Raw genomic sequence first — 22,649 nt, 5'->3', positions numbered from 1 at the left:
GATTATAGATATAGATATATATGGAGATATCTGTATGTAACTGGATGAGACCAGGAGGTCTTGAGACAATTCTGAGACTCAATTCCACTCTCGCCTTCTCTTTCCATACCAAAATTAACTAATACGTGGTGATGGCTGAATTTCTAAACCTTTTCATGGTGCTGCTCCATTATCTGTCCATGTCCTTTAGCCTGTATTCAGATGGCATTGTGCTTTGTGCCCTCTGGGTTTTGAGTTAAAAAAAAAACAAACCCCTCAGAAAGCTGGACAAGGCTTGTCTTAAACTTACCAACAATCCACAAGTCATTTATACCCTAAATTTTTATGTGCATCAAATTGGGAAAAAGTAATGAGAAAGTCTCCGTTATACAGGCAACACTACTGGGAGGTGATGACCTAAATCTAAATTCCATACTGAGGTACACCTTATCTGTGGGAATAATTTAACCTACAAGCAGAGGAGAGCTGGGATCGTTGTCCTTGCCCTCTTTGGAGAGCTGCCCACCATGTCCGAGCATGACCATCCAGGCTGGACAGGCCTTGGAGCAACCTGTAGTGTGAGGTGTCCCTGCCTGTGGCAGGGCGTGGGACTGGATGATTTTTAAGGTCCCTTCCAACTCAAAATCATTCTGGGATTCTGACTTTGCCCAAGTCACATTTAGCAAGGTGAGATCAGTAGCAGGGTTTAATTGTGTTTTTGCTGATGTGACCTTACAGCCATCCCCTGTTCCATTGTCCTCCTCCAAAATCCTGTCACCAAAGCAGGTGGCTGTGGAAGAGGTAGACGTGGACAGAAGGCTCAGCCACTATCAGGACAGCGTGACTGCCAGGTGCTGGAAATCCCTTCCCTTCTCCAAAACAGTGCAGAAAAGCCCCCAATTGATGCTTTGCCTCTATGGCAGAAAACATTTGTGAGTTATAAAAGTATCACTAAAGTTCTCCCGTCTTGATAGATAGAAGCAGAGAACCAAAAGCAGCACGTTTGAGGTTTATTTTGGTTTTTATCAAACCTTGATGGCTTCAATTAGCCTGATTTGAGCATCTGCCTGCCTACAGATGTGGAGCTGCTGGCAAAATTATGGTAGAGTAAGAAAAGCCTCTCACACAGTCATCCACATGCACACACTTTATATTTGTACAGATATTTTTTCAAGACGTGCTGCCCGTTCTTCTAACCCTTTCCCCATCCATTAGGCAGGTAAAGTGAGGGAGCAGGGAAATATCCAAAACTTGCTTCTTTTAATTAAAGGCTCTTTGCATTCTTTGTCTGAACCCCAACTGGATCTCTCATGCTTTTATGCTTGCAATACCCAACAGGGTTTTTCCAGAAAAATCCTTGGCTTATGTGTAAGCAGCTCTGCAAAATTTTGCTCTGCTTCCTTTCCACATCATCCTTTTGGTCTCCTCCATGCCAAGCACATGCTTCTGGAAGGATAATCAGCATTTTTTCTTGCTGGCTTTGGGGACTCTTCTTTTCTTGCGCTCCTGATACCCTCCTAGTGCAGCTTTTGGTGATTGTGTGATTGTCCTCGTTAACTTGAAGGTGAAAAGCAGCAAAGTGGTGTCACTGTGAATTTTTGTGTCACTTTGGTACCTTTGTGTTTCTGCCTGAGTGATGCTTCTTAGGGTGCTGCCAACACTGCTTGAATGAAAGATGCCAGGATCGGGCAAGCTGCACTTAAGCTGAAGGGTGGAACTCTTCAATAATTTGATTTTTAATTCTTTTTATTACTAAGTTTATCAATGAAGATTGAAGTAGTCCAATAGAACTGCATGTTAGAACTGGATTTGTTTGTGAACTTGGATTAAAGGAACACTGTCAAGCTTTTTAGGAAAGAAAATAGGCTGACTGACTATTTTTGCTGTCATCAATACCCATTTATTATGCAAAACCCTCTAATTCATAGCAAAAACTTAATGGAAAAAATGTTATCCATACAAACTAGGCTGTGGAGACATGGTTTTGCTGGACCTAAATCCTTCCTCTGATGAAGGTTTTGTGGTCTTGAGGCTGTGCCTGTCCTTGATGGGCTCTGCAGTTGGATTTAGCCAACAAGGAGTGCTCCTTGGGTAATTCCTGCTTGAAAATAATCCCACTGTCTTCTGCAGATTTATTCAGAAGCTGATAACCAAAAAAACCACTGCCCTCAAAATAATCAGTAAAAAAGGCTGCACTTGCCAAATAAAGGTGACAGCAGCCAAAAGTTTGGTGTTTGAGGTCTCACTGGTGTTAAGGTGAGGAAGACACCCCTTGACAGTGTTCCTGTGGAAAATTCAGATCAGTCCTTTTCTATGGTTTGATTTGTTGATATGAAATGCTCCCACAGATGCTGGCACAAAGTGACTCCACGGTGACCTCCCCACGCCTCACTGGGAGTGTGGCACATCCTGGACTTGGCTAAGCATGACAGAGAGACACTGTGTGTTGGCACATTGTCACTGGTGTCACCTCCCCTCCACCCTGTGCTCACAGCTGGGCCATCAGAAGTCCTCTTTGCCACACATTGATGGTTTCTTCCAATTCAAACCTATCCTGCCAAACTCCAGACTCTGTGTTCTCTGCCCTCAGGGAATATGGAAATGGTGCTTAATGCAAATAATTCACATTTTTCCTTTTAATTGCCAAATTCGGAGCAAAATGTAACACTGGGATGCACGATGAGAATTCCAGGTGGTTGTGTCATGGAGCACCTGGACAGGGATTTGAGGGTAACACTGGGCAGAGCCACAGAAGGGATTTTAAAAAGAAGTTAATAAAAGTAAATATTTATCTAATAATCCTCTTTTTGCCCAAATAATCTTGGAGTGATTATTAAGTGTTTATGCTCTGTCTAATGAGGATTATAATTAGGACTGGGACGTGGTCCAGCCTATTGCTTCCGTGCCACAGTGCTGTGAGGAGGAACCCACAGTTAAATTGTGTCAAGCACAAAAACCTGTGACCCTCGAGGTCCTTTGGGCTTGTTCCTTCCCCTCTCCTAACTTCTGCTTATAAAATCTTTCTTTTCTCTCAATTTTTTTTGTCTGTTTTTATTTTGCTTCCCAAGGGCATGATGATGCAGTGCCATGTGCGGTTTTGAAAAGTGTGGATAGTTTTAGCTTTCTCCACCACCCAGTTCATCAGAGGAGCTTAGAGATCCTGCAGAGGTGCAAGGAGGAGAAGTACAGTAAGGCTCCACCACCCGCCCTCCCCTCTGATACCACACTCACATGTCCAGAAATGGAAACCAGGTGCATTCCATGTAGAAAGGATAAAAAATCAGTGCCTGAGGAGCCCTCCATGATCAAACCAGCTGCCTCAGAGCAGTTTTGAACCTGTTGGGAAATAATTAGGCAGAGTTGGAAGAGTCAAATTAAAAGCAAACCCATATCTCTTGAGATCTTGCAAAAATAATTCTGTTGCAAATTTTCCTGTTTACTCACTGCAAATATTCCTGATACAAGGCTGGTACAGCTGGAATTCAACTTAATTTGGATTTCATTGGACTTCAGAAATATCTTTAACTTGTGGAAATACTGTGTCCCAGGACTTTTACTTAAAACAGAGGCATTGTCAATGTTATTTTATGGAATGATGTACTTGGTCTCCATTTCTTCATCTTCACTCCTCTGTCATGTAATAAACTCATCCTGCATGACAACATGGACACTCTTGCCTGCACTACTCTATTTTATTTTTTTATTTAAATAGATATTTGGTGCTCTCATGTTTAGATATGTTATTTTCCTACCATTATTCTCTTCATTCATGTTGTGTGTTAAAGCTGACAGAAACAGATCTGCTCTGCATGGGCAAAACCTCAGCCCAACTTGCTTAAACTTCATGAAATTTAGGTGTAAGTGGAAACCACCTTTTTTTTCTGTAGAGCTGAGCATGGTAAGTACAGTAGGTGCATGTTAAATCTTCCTAAATACGGGTTTCCTGTTAGAAACCTTCTGTCAGATGTCTGTGCTTCCTGCAGCATGTGGGACTGGGGGAGCAGTGGTGGTTTAGGTCTTAATTTAGGCTTTCATTCTTAATTTAACTATGTTATTTTCCCCACATGTTCCCAACACTGCTATAAGAAAATATAAAGGAGTGATACTAAATTTTGCTTGATTTTAGATTTATTAAGAGGTGTTGTGCCAAGTGACATTACTGATACTACCAAGAAACCCGTGGAAAGGAAGATAGTTATCAGCAGAGTAATTTTCCTTGCAATTGATGAATCAATTTAACTTTAATTTTTAAGTTGGCTCAGCAGTATGGGAGATCTTGGGGGGTTTAGTTTGCATTTCCTTAGGTGGGAAAAAGGAAATTCACACAACTCAAGAGATACTTAGAGCTTTGATTTAATGGGAAGCAGGAAGTTGAATGGGAGCAGGAAGTTGAGTTGAGTTCCCATAATAATGGGAAGCACTGTTGAGCTCAACACCTCAAAACCTCACTAATATAGATGAGTCCACACAATTTGGCATCTCTTAGGATAAATCCAGTGAGTGGATCTAAGGAGAACATTGCCAGTTTGTGAATTGGCATCTGACCAGGCAAACGAGTAATTCTTGTTCTGCGTTCAGAGATCCTTCCCATCTCCCCACGGGGTGTGCTCCTGCTTCCCCAGGCTCCCAGCCTTGGCAAGCTCAAGTGGGCTTGGAGCATGTGGAATGTTCCAGTTCAGAATACATCAGGTGAGCTTGGCTCCAGGGACTTGGCTTTTCTCACAAGTCAGATGAGGTTATACATCCACATCATCCTTGAGACAGGAACCAAGGCCATCCCCTTGTTTTGAACTGTGCAATTAGCTCTGAATAAAGAGAGAAAACAAATTGCTTTGATGAGTTTATTGAGATTCCCTGTGGGTCCCTTGGTATTCAGCTTCTGGAGCCAACTGGTCACCCTTCCCTTATCATCAGCTGCTCCCCTAATACTCTACCACCAGTTCCCCCAGAGCAAGGCACTGGGCTTAGACACCTCTGAATCAAGACTGGAGGTCTGCTGGTTGGCATTCATCCATAGAGAGTAGACAGGGCTTATCCAAAACTCCTCTCAACAAGGGCAAAGACCTGTTGGGTAAATCAGTCTGTCTTTCTGAAACACTCCTGCTGAAGGAAAGGGAATATGCTTCAAAAATCAGAATAATTTCCTGCCTGAAGTGTAAACCAGATCAGGCTGTGTCTCAGCCTGACAGAAGGGTAGGAAGACAGATTTTGCTCCAAAAAGAAGGGTATGTATTAAAAAAATATTGGAAACACCAGTGAAATCCCATTTTTCATGGACTCCTTTAGACAAGAAAAGCCTTCTGGGCCTTAATGGAGGAGTATCCAGGCATATTAAAATATATTCATTTAATCTATATTAAAAATAGATCCAGCTAGACATTAGGTGCTTTCTTAGTCTAAAACTAGCTACACAAAGTACTAATGCAACATTTTAAGTAGATTCATGGTTATTCCCATTTTTCCCTATTTACAGTTGGGTTTCTGTGCTCTAAATCAGGACTTTGGACACAGAAATGCCAGTCCTAAAAGAGGTACAAGAACACTCTTAAGACCAGAAATGTAACCCAAAAATGGATTACATGGCAAGAAGAGGGATTGAAAAGAGTTTTGAGCTTGGGTATTGTTAAGCACTCAGATGCATTACCTGCCTTGCTTTCCAAAACCCTCCAATGCTGGAGATGCCAAACCTTCTCAGCTGGAGTGATTTGTTTGGTCCTGCCTTGGAGCACAGGCAGGGTTCAAAGATACACACAGGGACAAAGGGACAGCACACCCTCAAATTTTCTTTTGTTGACATTTCCTGAATATTTGGGCATCTTTAGATGCAAAAACTTAACCAGGTGGACCATCAGCCTTTTCAGGGATCTCCTGCCCTATTCAAGATGAACAGATTCTCGTGTTCAGCTTCAAGATGAGAGTTACAACACCTTAACAGGGCAAGGAGAGTGGTAAATGTCCTGTTAAAGGGATGCCTTCGGTAGGAATTCATCTTCTCCTCAGGAATTCCAGGCTCAGAACAGCAGGACAGGCTCAGGTCTCAGTGTATTTGCTTTGTGCTCATCTTTCAGAATAAAAAATCGCCAGGACATCTTTTAGCTTAGCAGCTGGGCTGCATGAAATAGTGGAATTATAAATATAGGGAGGAGGGATATGCCATTGCTTCCTCCTGTCCTGCTACAAACCATAGTTTAGACTTTTTTCTTTTTAGAAAGCTTTTTTCCCCCTTTTTTCCCCACTGTAGATGTCTCAGGGTAGAATAAAACACATTTTCCCCATGCTGAGGTGAGAGCTGTGATTTTTCCTGTCTCACAGCAATGATTTTGAGACAGTTATAAAATTGCTCAGCTGTTTTCATGTCAAACTCCACATTATCAGATCTTTATATTTTTGTGGTTTGATGACTTGAAGTGTTTTGTTGTCTACAATAATTGTCTCCTGTCTTCCTAAGTGCTTGGTTACAAAACATTTCCACTTCAGGGCAGATAACAGCTGCTACTGTAACCATGTGTGGCAGCTACCTTGGCTGAATACAAAACAGATACTTTATTTAGTATGTTGTTTTATTAGTTATATTTTATTACAAATAAATTATTCCAGGTATTAAAGAATGTAGGCTCAATAGGCGATCAAGCCTTTATGAAATAGTATATAAAGCATTTCCTATTTGCTGCACATGTCCATATATTTGGAGGAAAGGAGAGAAGAAGTGTCTAAGGAATAAATTACCATTTTTCCAAGCAATCTAATTATGTCCAGGTGTTTTGTCCATGCAGCTGGGTTATCCCATGCACAGTGGAAAGCTTGGGAATCTTTTGGACATGGAGAACATGAGTGACTGCTCTCCCCCATCATCTCCTTCCCTCACCCCATTTGCTAGCTGGGACAGCACGTCCCTAAAACACCCCGTGTGTGTGTGGGAGAGGAATGAGAGGCTGGAGCAAACAGTGTTACTCACGAGGGTGATGACTCTGGCAGGGAGGTGGGACTGGGGAGCGATGGCATCCCTGGCACCCGGCATGTGCCAGGACACGTCCGCGCTGCTCCGCGCCAGAGTCAGGCCTCAGCTATGGCACTGCTAATTGTCTGTGGGGATGGCTCTGCTAATTGTCTGTTGGGTATGAGCCAGCTGGAAACGTCTTCCTCATGTGCTGCTTCAGGTATCACTCGGAAGAGCCCACGGACGCCGCTCTCAGACCTCCAGGGAGTCAACACCATCAACGAGAGGAGCCCACGGTAAGGCTCCTGCTTTTACCTTGGCATGGCAGGGATCTGGGATGGGAGAGCACTGTCTGTACCTGAAAATGACTGTATTGACATTTCTTCCATCTCACCTATCAGTCTTCTCTTCCTTCTTTCTCTGCCGTGTGATCGGATCTAAACACCTTTCCTGACTAAACAGCAGGCAGGAAAAGCAACTTCCCTGTGTCAAAGGCAGCAGTTGTTGGTGGTGGGTGTATGAGGGGATAAGAAGCTTAAAAAAATGAATGAATGTGCCAATATCAAGGAAATAGTCATTTAAGGAGGACAGGTTTGGGTGCAGAACTGCATACAGCATGTGGTAGCTCCAGGCACCCTGGAATGTGGAAAACCTGGAAGTTACGGAGTTTGAGATGGTACTTTGCCAAATGCTTGCTTGTTTTCAGGGGGGAAAAAAGCATATTTGCTTAAAAATTGATTGATTTTTACAGATTTTATGTACATCTTTATTTTTAAATCCCTCCTTGAAGTTTCTGGCCATTTAAGCAGCTACTGGATGAAACTCAGGTCTACACTTGAGATACAGATCTGTGCCCCTTCTCCTCCTCCATCTCTATCCCCTTCTTGTTAATTCATAAGAATTAACTTGCTTGTGAAGCCAAAGTCTTCATTTCCAAGGCATGTCTGGGTACTGATCCTTTTCCCAGCTACTCTTGTGCTATCCCTCCTCACATCCCAGGAGGTCTGATTTTCCCAATATCCCTATAAAGACGTGTGGTGCCTCTCTGCTTCCCTCTGAGCAGGTGTGTGCTGGGAAAGGAAGTGATAGGAACACCCTCAGCTCCTACAACCACTGCTTGGAGCTGCAGATATCCAAGTGTGTCTTTATGGCTGCTCTGAGGTTAATGGGAAGACCAGAACAAGTCAAGGGAGTCTGTCTCCTGAAATGTGCCCACTAAATCAGTCCTTGCATCTTAGTGGCTTCCCTTCCACAGAAAATTAAATATCTTTCAAGGATATTAGGAAGGCTCATTTTTAATGGCTTTAATGCCAAACTGCCACAACAAAAATTAGGTACACATCATTCCTTTTTTCTAGGGGAAGAAAAGTGGCTTCTTCTGCCTGGTTTTGTTCACCATGTGCTCTCTGAGTGTCATCAAGAATAGAATGTCCTTCTTCTGAATTCCTCCCCTTTGAGAGAGGCAGTGGCACCCTGTGAAGGAGAACTGGGTGTTCTCACATCATTACAAGTCCATGGAATTTACTTAAAATGGTGGGATTGAATTAATGAATTTGTGCCACTTCTCGAATTTGAGCAGAAATCCAGGTGGTGCAAGCAATGCGACCCTATCCTGGGAAGGTGATGCAACCCTGGCTGTCCTCAGCTCAGTCTTTGCCACCCTCCTTTCCTTTCTCATTATGCTGCAGCTGCTGGGGCCCTGATGGGTTGGGTTGCAATGACAGCCAGTCCTTGGAAACGCTCAAAGCAGTGAAGGTTGCTGTCTCCAGAGGTGACGTTCCCTGTTTCCAGCACCTCTGATTGTGCAAGTTTCCCTCAAGATAACGTAACCTGAAACTTTGTCCCTTTGGAGATCTTCCCTTGGAGATAAGAGGATTCCTGCAGTTTCTCTATCCAACCTTTGGCACCTTTGGAGCATCCATGAACTGGGACAGGGCTTTTCTTGACTGCCCAACTCCAGCTTTGGGGGCACTGTAGAGTGGGAGGTGGGGCTGCCAACATTTTCATAGCCCAAAATATTTCAATTATCTCAGCAAAGGGACATTGTGAAGGCAGGGAAACTCTTCCTGACCCAGGCAAGGAGGAGGATATGTTTATTTACTGTGGAGTTCAGTATGTGGTCAGCTCTGGTTATGTGGCTTAGCCTATGCCAGCACAGCAGACATGTCAGCCTAAACAGCCAGAATTGAGGAACTGTGTTTTTCCTCCTCATCCTCAGCAGCTGTGTCCTACCAGCAGCTTCAATCTGAGCATTTATTTGCAGAAAAAAGTGCTTTTGGAGTCATCCTAACTCCTGTGTTCCTCCTCCTGTGATGCCTCAATAACATGGTCTGTGATCTTCCCTTGGGCATCGTCAGTAATGGGTCCCCAAATGTCACCTTTGCCCTTCCTTCTGGAAGTACAAACCAGGTATCTCATAAGATCTCCAAGGTCCAGCCTGTACTTTCAGAGTAGTCTGGTGATTTTGATCCCTTTCGTTTTAGCTGCTTTTGATCTGGAGGGTCGTGTCACCCTTGATGAATGTTGGTATTTCAGGTAAATGGCACTTGTTGGGCAAGAGGAGGTGAGCACAGGAGCGCAGGTAACAGGGCTGGAAGAGAGACTGGCATTAGCAGCTTCCCAGCAGATCGACTGGCAGGCCATTTACAGCTCCAAATCAAACAGGAATTGCTTTCAAAGCCATCTCATGATCATGTGGTCGCTGATAAGTCTGGTTGTGCATCCAACCTACAGGATAGCCCGGGGCCTGTTTCTAAAAGCAATTTTGAGGCATGACATCACTCAGGAAGTCACTGTGGAGGGTTTAGGGAGCCAAGTGCTCTCCTCTGATCTCAGAAAAAAAGTGGACGGGTGGTTTGCACATGCTGGGTGGGAAACCAGGCTTCAGCAGAGCGTTCCAAGTGCCTTCCCCAGCTGCTGAGAAATGAAGGCCAGGTCATGCCTAACCAAAACCACTTGGGCTGGTTGGGATCCTGCTGGTTTGTGCTCACTAATGACACTTTTATGTGCAGGGTTGTCTGAGCAGGTGTTGGTGTGGAAGCAGCTGGCTGGGTAGGTGAGGGGATTGACCCCAAAGTACCAAAAGCCTGCATCTGTTGCCATGTGAACATATCCATCCTAAAGTGTCCATAACGAACAGAGCTGTCATTTTATCTCTTGGGTTTTTTAAAACCACGTGGGAATTTCAAGGATTTTCCATAGAGGCTGGCCAAGATTAATGGTGTTGTACATCCCAAAAGTGGCTGTTGAGTTTTAGTGGTTCCCATCACCTGGTGATTTTTTTTTCCCACCTGCAAACAGGAGGGTTTTGGTGGATGGTACCTGAGATGTAAAGAGAAGAAAGGTGAAGAGTCCCAGGGATCTCTTGGATATTCAAGCTTCTCACTAACCATCTGTGAATGGAATGCTTAAGAAAGCAGGTCGTGGAGCACTTAGGGGTTTTGCTTTGCTGTGATTGATCCCTCCTTATAATAGTGGTCCATGTCAAAATGCTGATTTAATAGGATCAGGAAGGAATTTGGGAAGTGCTTAGATGAGGCGGTGAGGTGACGTTGCTCCGAGGATCTGGCTCCAGGCTTTGAGCTGGCTGAACATACAGCTTTACATCCTTTAATTTTTAATTTCCATGTGGCACTTGAGATTTGCCTTTCATCCAAATCGGGACTTTAAGGCAAAGGACTGCCTTGTTGTCAGAGCTCAGAAGTGGCCAGTGCCTGAGGCCATGTTTAAACCACCGTGTCCTTCAGCATCCTCATGATCTGGTGCAGCCTGGAGTCTCCTCCTGGTCCTTTTCCTCGTGTCTGAGATAACTTGGGTGATGATGGGGAGGGGGTGCATTGCAGCCCCCACATCCTTCCTTAAATTGCTTTTATTTTGTATGATGATTTCTGCAAGGCTGATAAAAATTTTAGAATTTAAAACCCCCAACAAACCATTAAAAACCCACCAAGCCAAAAGTATTTTGGTGGGGTGCTGCCCATAAGAGGCTTCATGTCCCCTAGACACCACTGAAAGGCTCCTCGTCTCTAGAAATTGCTTGTCCTGATATGCAGTTTGGTCAAGTATCTGTTTCCATCCCTCCAAGAGAGGATTTTGGTTCCTCTCCTTGTTTCCTTTAGCCCTTCTGAAGCCAGGTGGGCATTTCTGGAGACCACAGCAGTTATGCTCTGTGGCAGAGGGGACCAAATCGAGTGACTGATTTGTAATCAGAACCCAGAGAGTGATTCTGGGTCAACCCATCCATCCAGCTGGGGCTGACATCCATCTTTGTGGCAAATAATGAGTTTATTGCAAATTAGATTTGCTTTTTCTTTTCTGAATGGAATGATTGTGTGAATTTGAGGAGACAGAGTCAGCACCAGATGTCATGGCCTTGTATCCTTCAGACCACTAAAGGTATCTAGAGGTATCTGCAGACTCAAGGTTTCTGTCTGGGAGAGCTGTTATTGTCCTGCTGTTAATTTGTTCCTTTTGTGAATATTTGATCTTTGAGAGGTGCTTTAGTAGATGATGGCTTCATGTGCTGTCTGGCACCAGGGATTCATCCCATGGGAGCAAATGAACAATGGAAAGAAAAAAGCAGCAGCTCTTTTTCTACCAATGAGTTATTTTAGGGTCTGTTTTTATCATGGAACCGTGGTTTTTATCTCTTCCTAATGGTGTCTGGTGTTGCAGGGATGCCTATGGAGTTGGCTGGAATGGCCGGATGGGGATGAGGCACAACAGGCTCAGCAGCCCTGGCACCTTCCTGGACAAAGATGGGATATTCGTCAACACCACCAACAGCAAACTGCTGGAGAGGGCCCATGGCATCCTCATGTCAGTACCCAGGAGGGGTCTGGGCTTTACTGCTGCAGCACAATGAGCAGCAAGGGTAGTTAGGGGAATGTAAATAGCCAGGATATAAAACTCTCAGGGTGCCAAGTAGACTTGGAGCTGTCTCCCAGCTGGGTCGAAGCAACGCCAGTACATTTGACATGTCTGATTTAATTTGTCTCATTCATTCAGAATGACAGACAAAGGGAAGAAAGAGAAGGAACAAACCTTCTGGTCACACAGTCTGGAGATACAGCAGCCATGTAATGCAGTCACACTTTTAACATCTTATCAGAGTTTCCATTGTAATTATCTGGGCAGATGATTCACACTGCAGCCTCCTCGAAGGTTCAGGGAGCATCCCAGGGTGGCTGGAATGAACATGGGGTTTGGAAAGCAGGAGGCTGGTCAATCATTTTGTGACCTGGCTTCTTCACTCTTCCCAAATTCCCAGCATACCATCATTTCCAATGTAACCATTCCCATGAAATGGATACACCCCTCTCAGTCTGCAATATGCAGGACCAGCCCCATTTCAGTGCTGGCTACTGACAGCAGATGTCAGGGGGATGTGGAGGGCTGGTTTTATAAACTCCTCCATTCCACAATTGCACTGTGGATTAACCTGAGCCATTTATTATCTCCCCAGGCGAAATAAGAACTTCAAAGCCAAACCCAGTCTCCCAAAGGTGAGTGAGAAGCAGCATTTTCCCCCTTGTGGTTTGTGGGTTAAGGCTGTAGCCCAGTCATGTGATGCTGCTGGATATGAAGAAGACCATTGTGTCAACTCAGCTCTGTTTAGGGCTCTTTCATTCATATAAACCCAAAGGATTTCACCCCTGATTTCTGGGAGAGAGAGATACGAGCACTTACATCCTCCTTGGAGCTGCTCTGTCTCCTTTTTCCTCCTTCTGAGGAGTATGTACATGCTGGTGAAATTTAATAACTAAATCTCTAAACTAAAATGAGCAAGTAAGTGATGCAGGAGAGCTGGTACCTGATAGACAACAGGCTTGTTACTTTCCCTCTGTCTTGACTACATTTATTATATTTTAAGAGATGCCAGGACATCTGCTGTCCCTAGAAGAATAAGGCTTTTTGTGGTCCTCACTGATGCTGCATCCGTGGTCAGAAACAGAGCACCAGGAGAGGAGCAAACATTGTTTTTACTCCTCTCTATGTCCATCTTGCATCTGGAGAGGCACTGATGCAATTAGTCAATGAACTGCTCATTAACAGTGAGGAGAATCCTAGAATCATAGGATGGTTTGTGTTGGAAAGGACCTTAAAGGTCATCCAGTTCTACCCCCTGCAATGGGCAGGGTCACTTTCCAGTAGACCAGGGTGCTCCAAGCCCCATCCATCCTGGCCTTGGACACTGCCAGGGATGGGGCAGCCACAGCTTCTCAGGGCACCCTGTGCCAGGGCCTCCCCACCCTCACAGGGAAGCCATCCCCCAGTGTTCCCTGTTGAGATTACATCACCTAAGGAAGGCTTGTGAGGGTAAAGGAGGGATATAGCAGATGGTGTGATGATAACAGCTGGAGTTTTTTATGGATTCTCTCTTTTTCCACAGCACTTGCTGGATGTGAAGTCCCTCAAGCACCTCACAAACCTGACGTTGCACGACCGCATCACCAAATCTCTCCTCCACCTCCATAAGAAGAAAAAACCACCCAGCATCAGTGCCCAGTTCCAGGTGAGCCCTTTCCTTTGATGGAGAGAGGGAAACCCCCTGCTCCAGGCACTCTCCTGCCCCATCCCCTACAGCATTTAGGCCATGAATCCCACTGAGGGCTTGAGGGAACTGGGAGACATGGCAGGTATTTGAAGGGTGCAAATGGAGAGAAATAAGAGTGGGGATGGGTATCATGGGGGATGACGTGCTGGTGCAAGGTGGGACATGAGGATGAGCTGCAGGAGGAGATGCTGGTGCATCCTGTCCTCTGGTACATCATACTGTGGTGCTTTCTCCCCCAAATCCAGAAACCATCAAATCCCCAAATCACGTTTTTTGTAGTCTTTATACTCTCATCCAGCATAATCTGTTCTGAGACAGAATGGGAATTTTAATAGGGGCAGAAAAGTCAGAATCCTGCTGCATTATCTCCTGGTGAGCACAGGAATTCAGAGGAGGGATCAATCTTATGTTGTCAGTGAGGTGTGCCAGTCAGCCATCCCTAGGGTTGGAGCAGGGAAAATAATCCTCCAAGGACTTGGCACTGCTGGGCTCACAGTTGGGCTCAATGATCTTAAAGGTCTTTTCCAACCTGGGATTGTTCTGTATGTGCATCACGGCTTGGAAGCTGCTACAAGACATGTGCACGGGCAGGTGGTAATAATAGAAAGCAGCTTTTCACTTAAAATCTGTGTTCTAAGCATGTCTGGGTTGGTTTTGACTTGTAATTTTGACTGCTTTGGGGTTTTTTTGGAGACGTGGTTTATATTTAGAAAGTCTCTGTGTGTAGGTGTGGGTAAAAGTAAATAATTAAAAATACATGCACACACATGTGTATATATAATTTGCAGAATGCACATCTGTAAATTTATATATTTAGCCTTGTCTAATCTAATGGTATTCTGGTCAAAATTCACTCCTGCAGAGTTTAATTCATACCCATAGAGGGGTTGAAACAGGGTTGTTTTGGAGTGAAAGGCCTTCCCAAAACCTATTTATGCTCCCAACAAAACTCTGAAAAGCCCCGGGGAACAAAATTGATATTTTTTGTATATTTTCACAGCACATTTAAATCAAAGATCCCTAATTTCAGTGAGCACTTGTTAAAGAGAATAATTTTAAGGAACAAAGCAGCAGCATTGCTTTTTTAATCAAGAGCAAACTAATAAAATTGCAGTGCATGGAATTGGGTCACAGGCAGGAAACACAAATGTTTCCTAACGTGGTTTTTTTTTGCAGAGAAACGCTGCTTTGTGGCTAATACCTCAACACCAGGCTTGCAGCTGCTCCATCTCCTGTGGATTTCCACTATCCCTAGACTTAGGCTAATCTGTAGGGGAAATAGCTGCCTCAGAGTGTGCTCCAGGAGCAGGGATGGCTTTCACAATGGAAAACAAAACCCCCCATACCTAAAACTGTAGAGCTCCCCTTTAACCCACATACAGGTGGTGCCCTGGAGACAGGGATGGAAGGGTTCCTGAAAGGCTGAGTACAAGTGCTGAAGGAGTGGGTGGCTGGAAAGTTTTGCTGGCAGAGGGACAAAGGAGATGGATACAGGGTTAATCCAGCGACCTCACATGTCCTTTGTGGATTCCCGACCACCAGATGGCAGAGGGTGCCTGGACCATCTGCCTCAGTCAGGATGGCCCTGAGGGAATGGAAATGCCCCCTCCTATGTGTCCTGCACATCCCATTCCCACCATTTCCAGCACTGGGAGCACTCTGCTTGCCGGACTTTCAACAAAGGGGTTGTGTCCCTTGAGTATCCCCTCTCCCTCCCACTAGCCTGTGTGGGCACAGTGGGTTGCTGCAGCATTGCTGCTGGTTGAAAGCTCCCAATAGGCTTCTTTTGTGTAAAAATGTTTAATTTCAGATTTTTAGAAAACCAGGAGCTTGCCAGCAGAGGTCTGCCACGTCATGGCATTATGCTGCTCCCTGGGACAGGAGCAGGGATATTTGCCTGAAGTTAATGTACATAACACAGCTGCATCACATGTGCGTGGGATCCATCCCTTGCTCCTTCCAAAATCCTGGATGTGAATGAACATCCAGGATTTTCATGTTTTTCTAAACATGAAAGGCTTCCCATAAAGATGTCTTTGAAATGATCAGAAGGAAAAAAAGGCTTCCTGTGAGCCAATCTGTGGGTAAAATGCTTCTTTGTAATACTACACCAGTTTATTAACTCCTGTATTCCAAAATTTATAACTCTGCTTATATCCTTTACATGACTGAGTTTTAAACTCTATTATAATCAGGAGTAATCAGCTCTCTGTCACTTTACCAATGCCATGTTTGTAATGTGCTCAGCAATTAGAGATGCCCAAAGTATTTATAGGACACAAGAAAAAAATGTGGCTGAGGAATCTGGCCAGCATTGATGGACTCAGCACGCTCTGATTTTCAGCCTGGTTTTATTCCAAGAGCTTGTTATTCATCCCAAAAAGTCAAAGGTTTGCAAGGTGAAAGGATAACTCAGCATGACATCCCACTGGAGCAGCTGGCTGTAGAGTGATGCCAATGTAAATTCAGTTTATGGGAGAGACTTTTAATGGTGATGAATAAATAAGGGGAAATAGAAAAATGGAACCAGGAAACCCCTTGATTCTCAGTGATCCTTCAGTCAGGAGCATGCCAGCATTGAAGCTCTTCTCTAGAAACAAACTGTGAAGTGTTCAGGGTTGCAGGCTTCAAAAATATTTGTGAATTCCCAATTTTGCCTTGGCAAAACTTTCATTTAAAAAAATTCATTTTTAGGCCAACAGTAAAGTTTATTAAATTAAAAATCAGGAGTAAATCCTGCCTGGAGTCACTTTTAATAAATGAAAATTTGATTTGTATTTAAAAAGCATTATGGGAACGTAAAAAAACCAAAACATCAATGATTGTTTGGTGCCAGGTGTAAATTCTTGTCTTGAAGCTCCCATTCATGGCTGGAAGAGGCTTGTGGTGTGGAGTGGGATGGGAACTTGGGCTCCAGGGAAGCCAGAGATCTGAAAATCCAGCCAGCATTATATTTATCTTTGGTTTCTTTACTGGGGGCAAAGACAAAATCAGCCAAATTGCTTGTGCTAAAACACTAATTTGGGAGAACAACTTCCCATGTGCCTCATTTACTCATAATTAATTCCAATTTATGTTGGTCTATGATTTAAGCATTTGGATTTTCATTATCCCCTGTGGTGTCCTCTCCCTTCCCTGTGTCTCCTCTGTTGCAGGCATCCCTCAACAAACTGATGGAGACCCTTGGCCAAGCAGAGCCGTATTTTGTCAAGTGCATCCGATCCAACGCCGAGAAGGTAAATGCCGTCCTGAGAAAGCAGGATCCTGCTAGAAATCAGCTTGGGAATCTTTTTTCCATTTTTACAGGGAGTTAGATAGGAAACAAACCCTCAAGTGGAGCTGAATTTAGAAGATTTGAGCAAGGGGAAGCATGGATTTATCACTTGGGTGTCACTCTTGATAAACTGCAATGGCTCTTCTTATATTTGTAGAAACATATGTATGCAAATAATAGTATTTTAATTTATATGAAAAATATATTTGATTTAACAAATGAATTTGACTCCTTTGAAGCTTCTGACCAGCCATAAGAGAGATTTATAGAACCATGAATTCACTTGTGCTGGGTCTGAGCCCTGAAGCTTCCTTAAAATAATGTTTCCGTAGGTAAAAGCAGATACTTTTAGAATAAACTACATGGATCACACTCACTCATATTTCTTGAATTTTACTTTACATAATTGTGTCATGGGCCGAGGACCCTCAGTTCAAAATGTAGGGATCCTTTGTAGATTAATCCTTCCGAGTTTTATCCAGGCATTTAAAGCTGAAGCTTTTTTCATTGGATATTATTTACTTGCTCAAAACATCATACATTAACTATGCCCTTGGGGACTCTTTTTCAATTGAAATGCAGAAAAATTTTTTTATGGCTTTATTTCTCTAGTGAGCTGTTTGGAAGTCTCAGAAGCAAACAGGATTCAATCCCAGTGGGATTAGTTTGGTTCCTGGGGACCCACATTCCCTCCCTCCTGTAGCATCGCTGACAATGTGTGTGTCATGCACATGTGCTCCATCTGCTGAACCCTTCACCCATCCGTGCACTTAAAAGCTTCAGGGAAAGGAAATATTTGCTCATCCTTGGTCTGGTTTTCCCCTTGCAGCTGCCCCTGAGGTTCAATGACAGCCTGGTGCTCCGGCAGCTGCGCTACACAGGGATGCTGGAAACTGTGCGCATCCGCCAGTCAGGATACAGCTGCAAATACTCCTTCCAGGTGGGGTACAATGGCCTTTGTCTTCCATCACCTTTAGCATCATTAGCAGAGTCATCTGAGTGTTGCTGGTTCATTTTTTTGTCAGGGTAATTAATTTCTAGCCCTTGGAAGGCAGTGGATGTAACAGGCTGTTCTCTGCCTATGAGCCAGTCTAGACCTCAGGGAGGGCTGTGAGCCCTCTGCACCATGATTTTAGAATAAAACCAGTATTTTTTTGCAACACGGACTCCCTTTTGGAAAAAAACTGATTTTGCACTGATTTTTGTTCTCTTCTGCATCTGGAATTACCAGGAGCAGTGTTAGCCCTGTTATGTTGGCTGCATCCCATCAGGAGGATGATATGCATCCTCTGAAGTGCTGGAGTTAGCCAGCTTTTCCTGTTTTCCTCTTTTCCATGTGTTTGCCAGGTTTTGTGTACGTCGGTCCTTTCATGCTTTGCTGGTGCTGATTGGTTTCCTGCTTGTGGCTGCTTTGGGGCAGATGTCGCATTCTGCACAGCAGCTGTTTAGAAAAAGAAAAATGCTCAGTATTTTTTTGCCGTGAGCAGGGATCCCAACCTTGCTTGGGAGGATCTATCCTCTCGTACCTCCTTCACTCTTTGAATCCTCCCAGCAGTAACGGCTGGAGCATCTGAGGAATGTTTTGCAGATGTTGGTATCCACCTTCCATTGTCGCCCTCGATGGGGATTTGGAGCATTTTTTGCTCGGGTTGACCCTTTGGCTCCTGCAGAACCTCTCCTCCCACGCTGAAAAATGTTTGAACCTTGCTAGGTCCCTGCTTTGATGTCTTTCCCATCAAACCACAAATGTTGGATGAATCTTGGTGTTCCTCGGTGCATAAAATGTTATCTGTCCTTCTGCTCACTCCAGAGGTCTTGTTTCATGTGGCCAGTGGAGTAAATCTGTTATTTATGGGAGAAAGAAGCAGCAGGACCCAACTAACCAAATCTTGGTGTTGCTTTTTTCTTTTCCTTCTCAGGATTTTGTGAACCATTTCCATGTCCTTTTGCCACAAGGGATCAGCCCATCTAAGCACAATATCCATGATTTCTTCCGGAAGATAAAACTCGATCCAGATAATTACCAAGTTGGAAGAACAATGGTAAATGTTCATCCTCAGTTCAGCCTTTAAGACACAGATATAACATTTGCCTGTATTTCTGTCTGATAAATTAATATCTATATATGGTTTTAATTAATGAAACTATTTTTCTTCTGTTTACCAAAAATCAGTGATTTAAATGAAACTTAATATTATTAACATAGAAGAGTAAGGAATAATATTGTTTTGTTATTGATTGTAAAGAGGCAGCCTCAAAAAACTCATGTCCTCCAAAATCTCTGTGTGTGTGTAGACTTGGCTTGATACAATGGTTCTCATTTTGCCTCCCCTGATGGGAAAACTCTATAATTCAGAGCTTAGACAGTCACAGGCTGTTGTGAAACTGCTGAAACTTGTTGGAGGTGCCTTCACAAAAATCAGCCCCTCAATTTTCTGGGAGCATCCAGGACACAGAAACCAGGAGGATTTGACTCGTGGTCTGGGAAGCTTTCCATGCTAGTGTTTTTTGGGTTGTTTTGGCCAGGTTTTCATGAAGGAACGGGAGCGGCAGCTTCTGCAGGACCTGCTGCACCAGGAGGTGCTGCGGAGGATCACGCTGCTGCAGCGCTGGTTCCGCAGCCTGCTCTGCAGGAGGCAGTTCCTGAGCCTGCGGCACGCGGCCATCAGCATACAGGTGGGTGCTGGTGCTGGACTCCAGTGCAAATTACCATCCCCAAATCCTACAGACAAAGCCCCTGGGTAAAATCAGCTCTCCTGTCCAAGGAAGGAGCTTGCAATCAGGACTGACTCCTTCTGCCGTAATAAGCTGGGAATGGTGAGGAGCTGGAGAGGTTGAATGAAGCCAGGTACTGTCCCTTCACACAGCACCCTTTACAAGGAATCCCCTGCTGTGTTTGCAGAGATTTTGGCGAAGCTACCAGAGCAGAAAAAAAGGCAAACCATCCCCAGACCCTCTGGTTCTCAGCAAAGCCGCTGTCATTCTTCAGACCCACTGGCGAGGCTTCGTGGAGCGGCGGAGGTTCCTGCAGATGCAGTTTGCAGCCCATCTCATCCAGAGCTGCTGGCGGGAGCACACCAGGCGCCGGCACGCCGCAGCCACCAGCATCCAGGCAGCCTGGCGGGGACACCGTACCCGGCAGGCGTACACAGCCCGCAGGAGCAGGGCCGTGTGCCTGCAGGCGGCGTGCCGCGGGTATTTGGCACGGCAAAGGTAACACCGTTGGCCTCGGGTAAAGAGGAGTGTGTTTTTGGTGATGCTCACAGGGTGGTTGGTGTGAATCAGGGCACTACAGTGACTTACACAGGGCAGTGTCCCTTCGTGTATCCATGACCCTCTCTTGACCCGCCCTGGTCCTTCGTTTGCCCACGCTTTCTAACAATTTAGCTGCACGTCCTGCTCTTGGAATAAGCAGAACCTATTTCAGGTTGGAGCACGTAAGCAGTGCAAAGCCAAGGCTGTAAATACTCACAAGGGTTTTTTTTTTTCCACTTGGCAGCAGCACCAGTTTAAGTAGCCTATTTTTAACTCAGATTGCCTCACCAATCTGGTTGCTGCGCTGGCTCACAAGGACAAGGGATACCGGAGCCAGGCGCTGTGGAGGGCACAGGCTGTCCAGCCATGCCTTGGCTCTCTGGCCGGGGGGCAGGTCACAATTCACTCTCCAGAGGTGCTGCCTGCAAGGTGTGGAGCACCTTAACGTCGCTTGGAACATTTGGGAGCTGCAGAGAGCTCTTGGTGCCAGGCACAAGTCCCTGCTAAGTTGTTCCAGACGCAGTCCAGGCAGGACGGCGAAGATGGAGAAGCCAAGGGGTTGTGATGGGTTAAGCTTTTCTGGCTCTGACAGCTTATGAAGGAGCTGGACCAGGGATGGAGGTTGGACCCGCTGCCGTCGGCACGAGGGGAGCTTTCAGGTGCGTTGGGGCAGCCCTTCGGTAGCAGAGATGGCAGAGGAGGAGGAGGTTTAAAACCGAACGTTTGTTCCTTGCCTTGTCTTGCACCAGATGTGCAAGGAGGGTTCTTGAGACGCTGCTGGTGGTGAGGTGATGGTGGTGGTGGTGATAAGACACCATTGATGCAGTGCCTTGAAGGGTCCTGAGTGGATGCAGGGCTGAATATCCTGGTTTTCTGCTTTCTTCCAGGTTTAGAGCTTTGAAAGAGCACCAGTTAAAAGAGATGCAGCTGGAGAATGGCCTGGCAGGTAGAGAAGAGGATGGACTGGAAGCAGATGGTTTGGAAATTAAGGGCTCTGACCCATCTAAGTGGGAGGACAGCTCATTTGAAGAGCGAGTGAGAGCTGTAGAACAACATAAATCACTGTTGGAGAATAATCGGGTGAATCACGTGGACCCACTGGATACTTCCCTGTACAAAAGGCATGAGAGAGCCAGCAGCCAGAGTGGGATGGACACCGAGGAGGAGATCATCGTGAGAGAGAGGCCCAAGTCACTGGAGGATCTCAATCAGAAAAAAGTGGTTCGTGCAAAGAGGGAAAGCCGGAGGATGCGGGAGCTGGAACAGGCCAAGTTCAGCCTGGAGCTGCTCAAGGTCCGCTCCACAGGTGGGCTGTCACCTTCAGAGGAGCAGCGCTGGTCCACCGAGCTGGTGTCTGAGGCACTGCATTCCCCTCAGGGAACCCCGGAGAGCGAGAGCTCTCAAGGGAGCTTCGAGTTGTTAAGCAGCGAAGATACCTCAAGTAGTAAACTCATTTCTTTAGTCTTAGATGAGCATGATACACAGTCATTTTCCATGGACTCCCTGCCCAGCAGTCCCCAGGCTCAGCTGCAGGAGAAGCCTTTCTGTGCAGCGGATGGGAACAACGATTTGCCCGGCTGCAGACAGACCCCAGCAGACACGGTGCTGCCCGATAACCTCAGCAGGAAGGAGCGTGGGGTTGGTGACCCCCAGAACGTTATAAAGGCTCACCCAAGAGAAACCCTCCTTTCCAGCAACCTCCCCACTTTCTACGTTCCACCACAAGACAATGTGAAGGTGAAGATGGTGGAGAATAACCTGAGGAATAAAGCAATGGAAAGAGAGGAAAGAACAGTTATGTTATCCGAGGTCAGGAAGGACTCTGAACCAGACCAGGGTAAAGCCTTGGAAGAAGAGGAGGAAAAGGATAAACCCTCTACCAAGAGAGAGGAACGTGGGACAGTGACAGCAGCACGGGCCCTTTCTCCAGGTTCTGTCATTAAGAGACTGGAAAAGCTCAACGTGGAGAAGGAGGAGCGGCAAAAGCAGCTTCAGCTGCAAAATGAGAGGGAGATGATGGAACAGATTCGTCAGCAGAAGGAAATTCTGGAGAGGCAGCGCAAAGCCTTTGAGCAGCAAGGGAGGGTAGAGGCTTTGCAGAGGACAGAGCAGAGCAGAGTGAAGGACCCTTCCCTCAAACCATCCAAAAAACCAGACAGCCGGCCTCAGTCCGTCCTCATCCTGCACCCCCAGAGCAGAGGGGAGCACAGCCCCACGCCAGGCATGGCTCCAACCTCAGCAGTGGACATCAAGGGTCTCACTGTTGGGACCAGGGGAAGCTCTCCAGCCCACAGTGCCCCCAAAGACCGACCTGTCAGCATGTTCGTGGAGCGAAGAGAAGGTCTGGAACCCCGCTGCCATTCCAAACCAGCTCTGGACCCCAAGGACCACCCAGGCAGCCATTTCTCAAGGACAGAGCGCCTCCGGCAGCCTCGGATGCCCAACCAGGCCACTGAGGAGACGAGGGCAAACTCCATGTTCTTCACACCAAAGGACAATCCCTTTGGCCTCCAGTGAGTAAAGAGATGGTGGGCTTTCTCCTGTGCTGTCTCCATAGGCTTTCTCCATGGGCTCTTTTTCTGCTAGGGACCTTTTTGTACAAAGGGTCCAGAACATTGTTTCTGGAGTCTGCACAAACCTCATAGTTA

The 22,649-nt window shown here is 45.6% G+C and overlaps 1 protein-coding gene across 4 annotated transcripts in view; it reads left to right on the top strand.

The window, feature by feature from the left end:
- MYO9A (myosin IXA) overlaps positions 1–22,649 on the top strand; it is a 173,821-nt gene that overhangs the window by 129,537 nt on the left and 21,635 nt on the right. For all 4 annotated transcript variants that reach the window (XM_041469325.1, XM_041469324.1, XM_041469323.1 and 1 more), the window contains 11 exons: positions 3,048–3,167; positions 7,137–7,212; positions 11,591–11,734; positions 12,381–12,420; positions 13,308–13,430; positions 16,628–16,708; positions 17,576–17,686; positions 18,666–18,788; positions 19,273–19,422; positions 19,649–19,959; positions 20,889–22,514. In XM_041469325.1, coding sequence (XP_041325259.1) covers positions 3,048–3,167; positions 7,137–7,212; positions 11,591–11,734; positions 12,381–12,420; positions 13,308–13,430; positions 16,628–16,708; positions 17,576–17,686; positions 18,666–18,788; positions 19,273–19,422; positions 19,649–19,959; positions 20,889–22,514 — 2,905 coding nt within the window. The remainder of the gene's footprint in view (positions 1–3,047; positions 3,168–7,136; positions 7,213–11,590; positions 11,735–12,380; positions 12,421–13,307; positions 13,431–16,627; positions 16,709–17,575; positions 17,687–18,665; positions 18,789–19,272; positions 19,423–19,648; positions 19,960–20,888; positions 22,515–22,649) is intronic.

Source organism: Pyrgilauda ruficollis, unplaced genomic scaffold (assembly GCF_017590135.1).
Source record: "Pyrgilauda ruficollis isolate IOZ18807 unplaced genomic scaffold, ASM1759013v1 scaffold23, whole genome shotgun sequence".
NCBI lineage: Eukaryota > Metazoa > Chordata > Aves > Passeriformes > Passeridae > Pyrgilauda > Pyrgilauda ruficollis.
The sequence above is the reverse complement of the archived record's forward strand: the minus strand, read 5'-3'. Positions and strand labels throughout refer to the sequence as shown.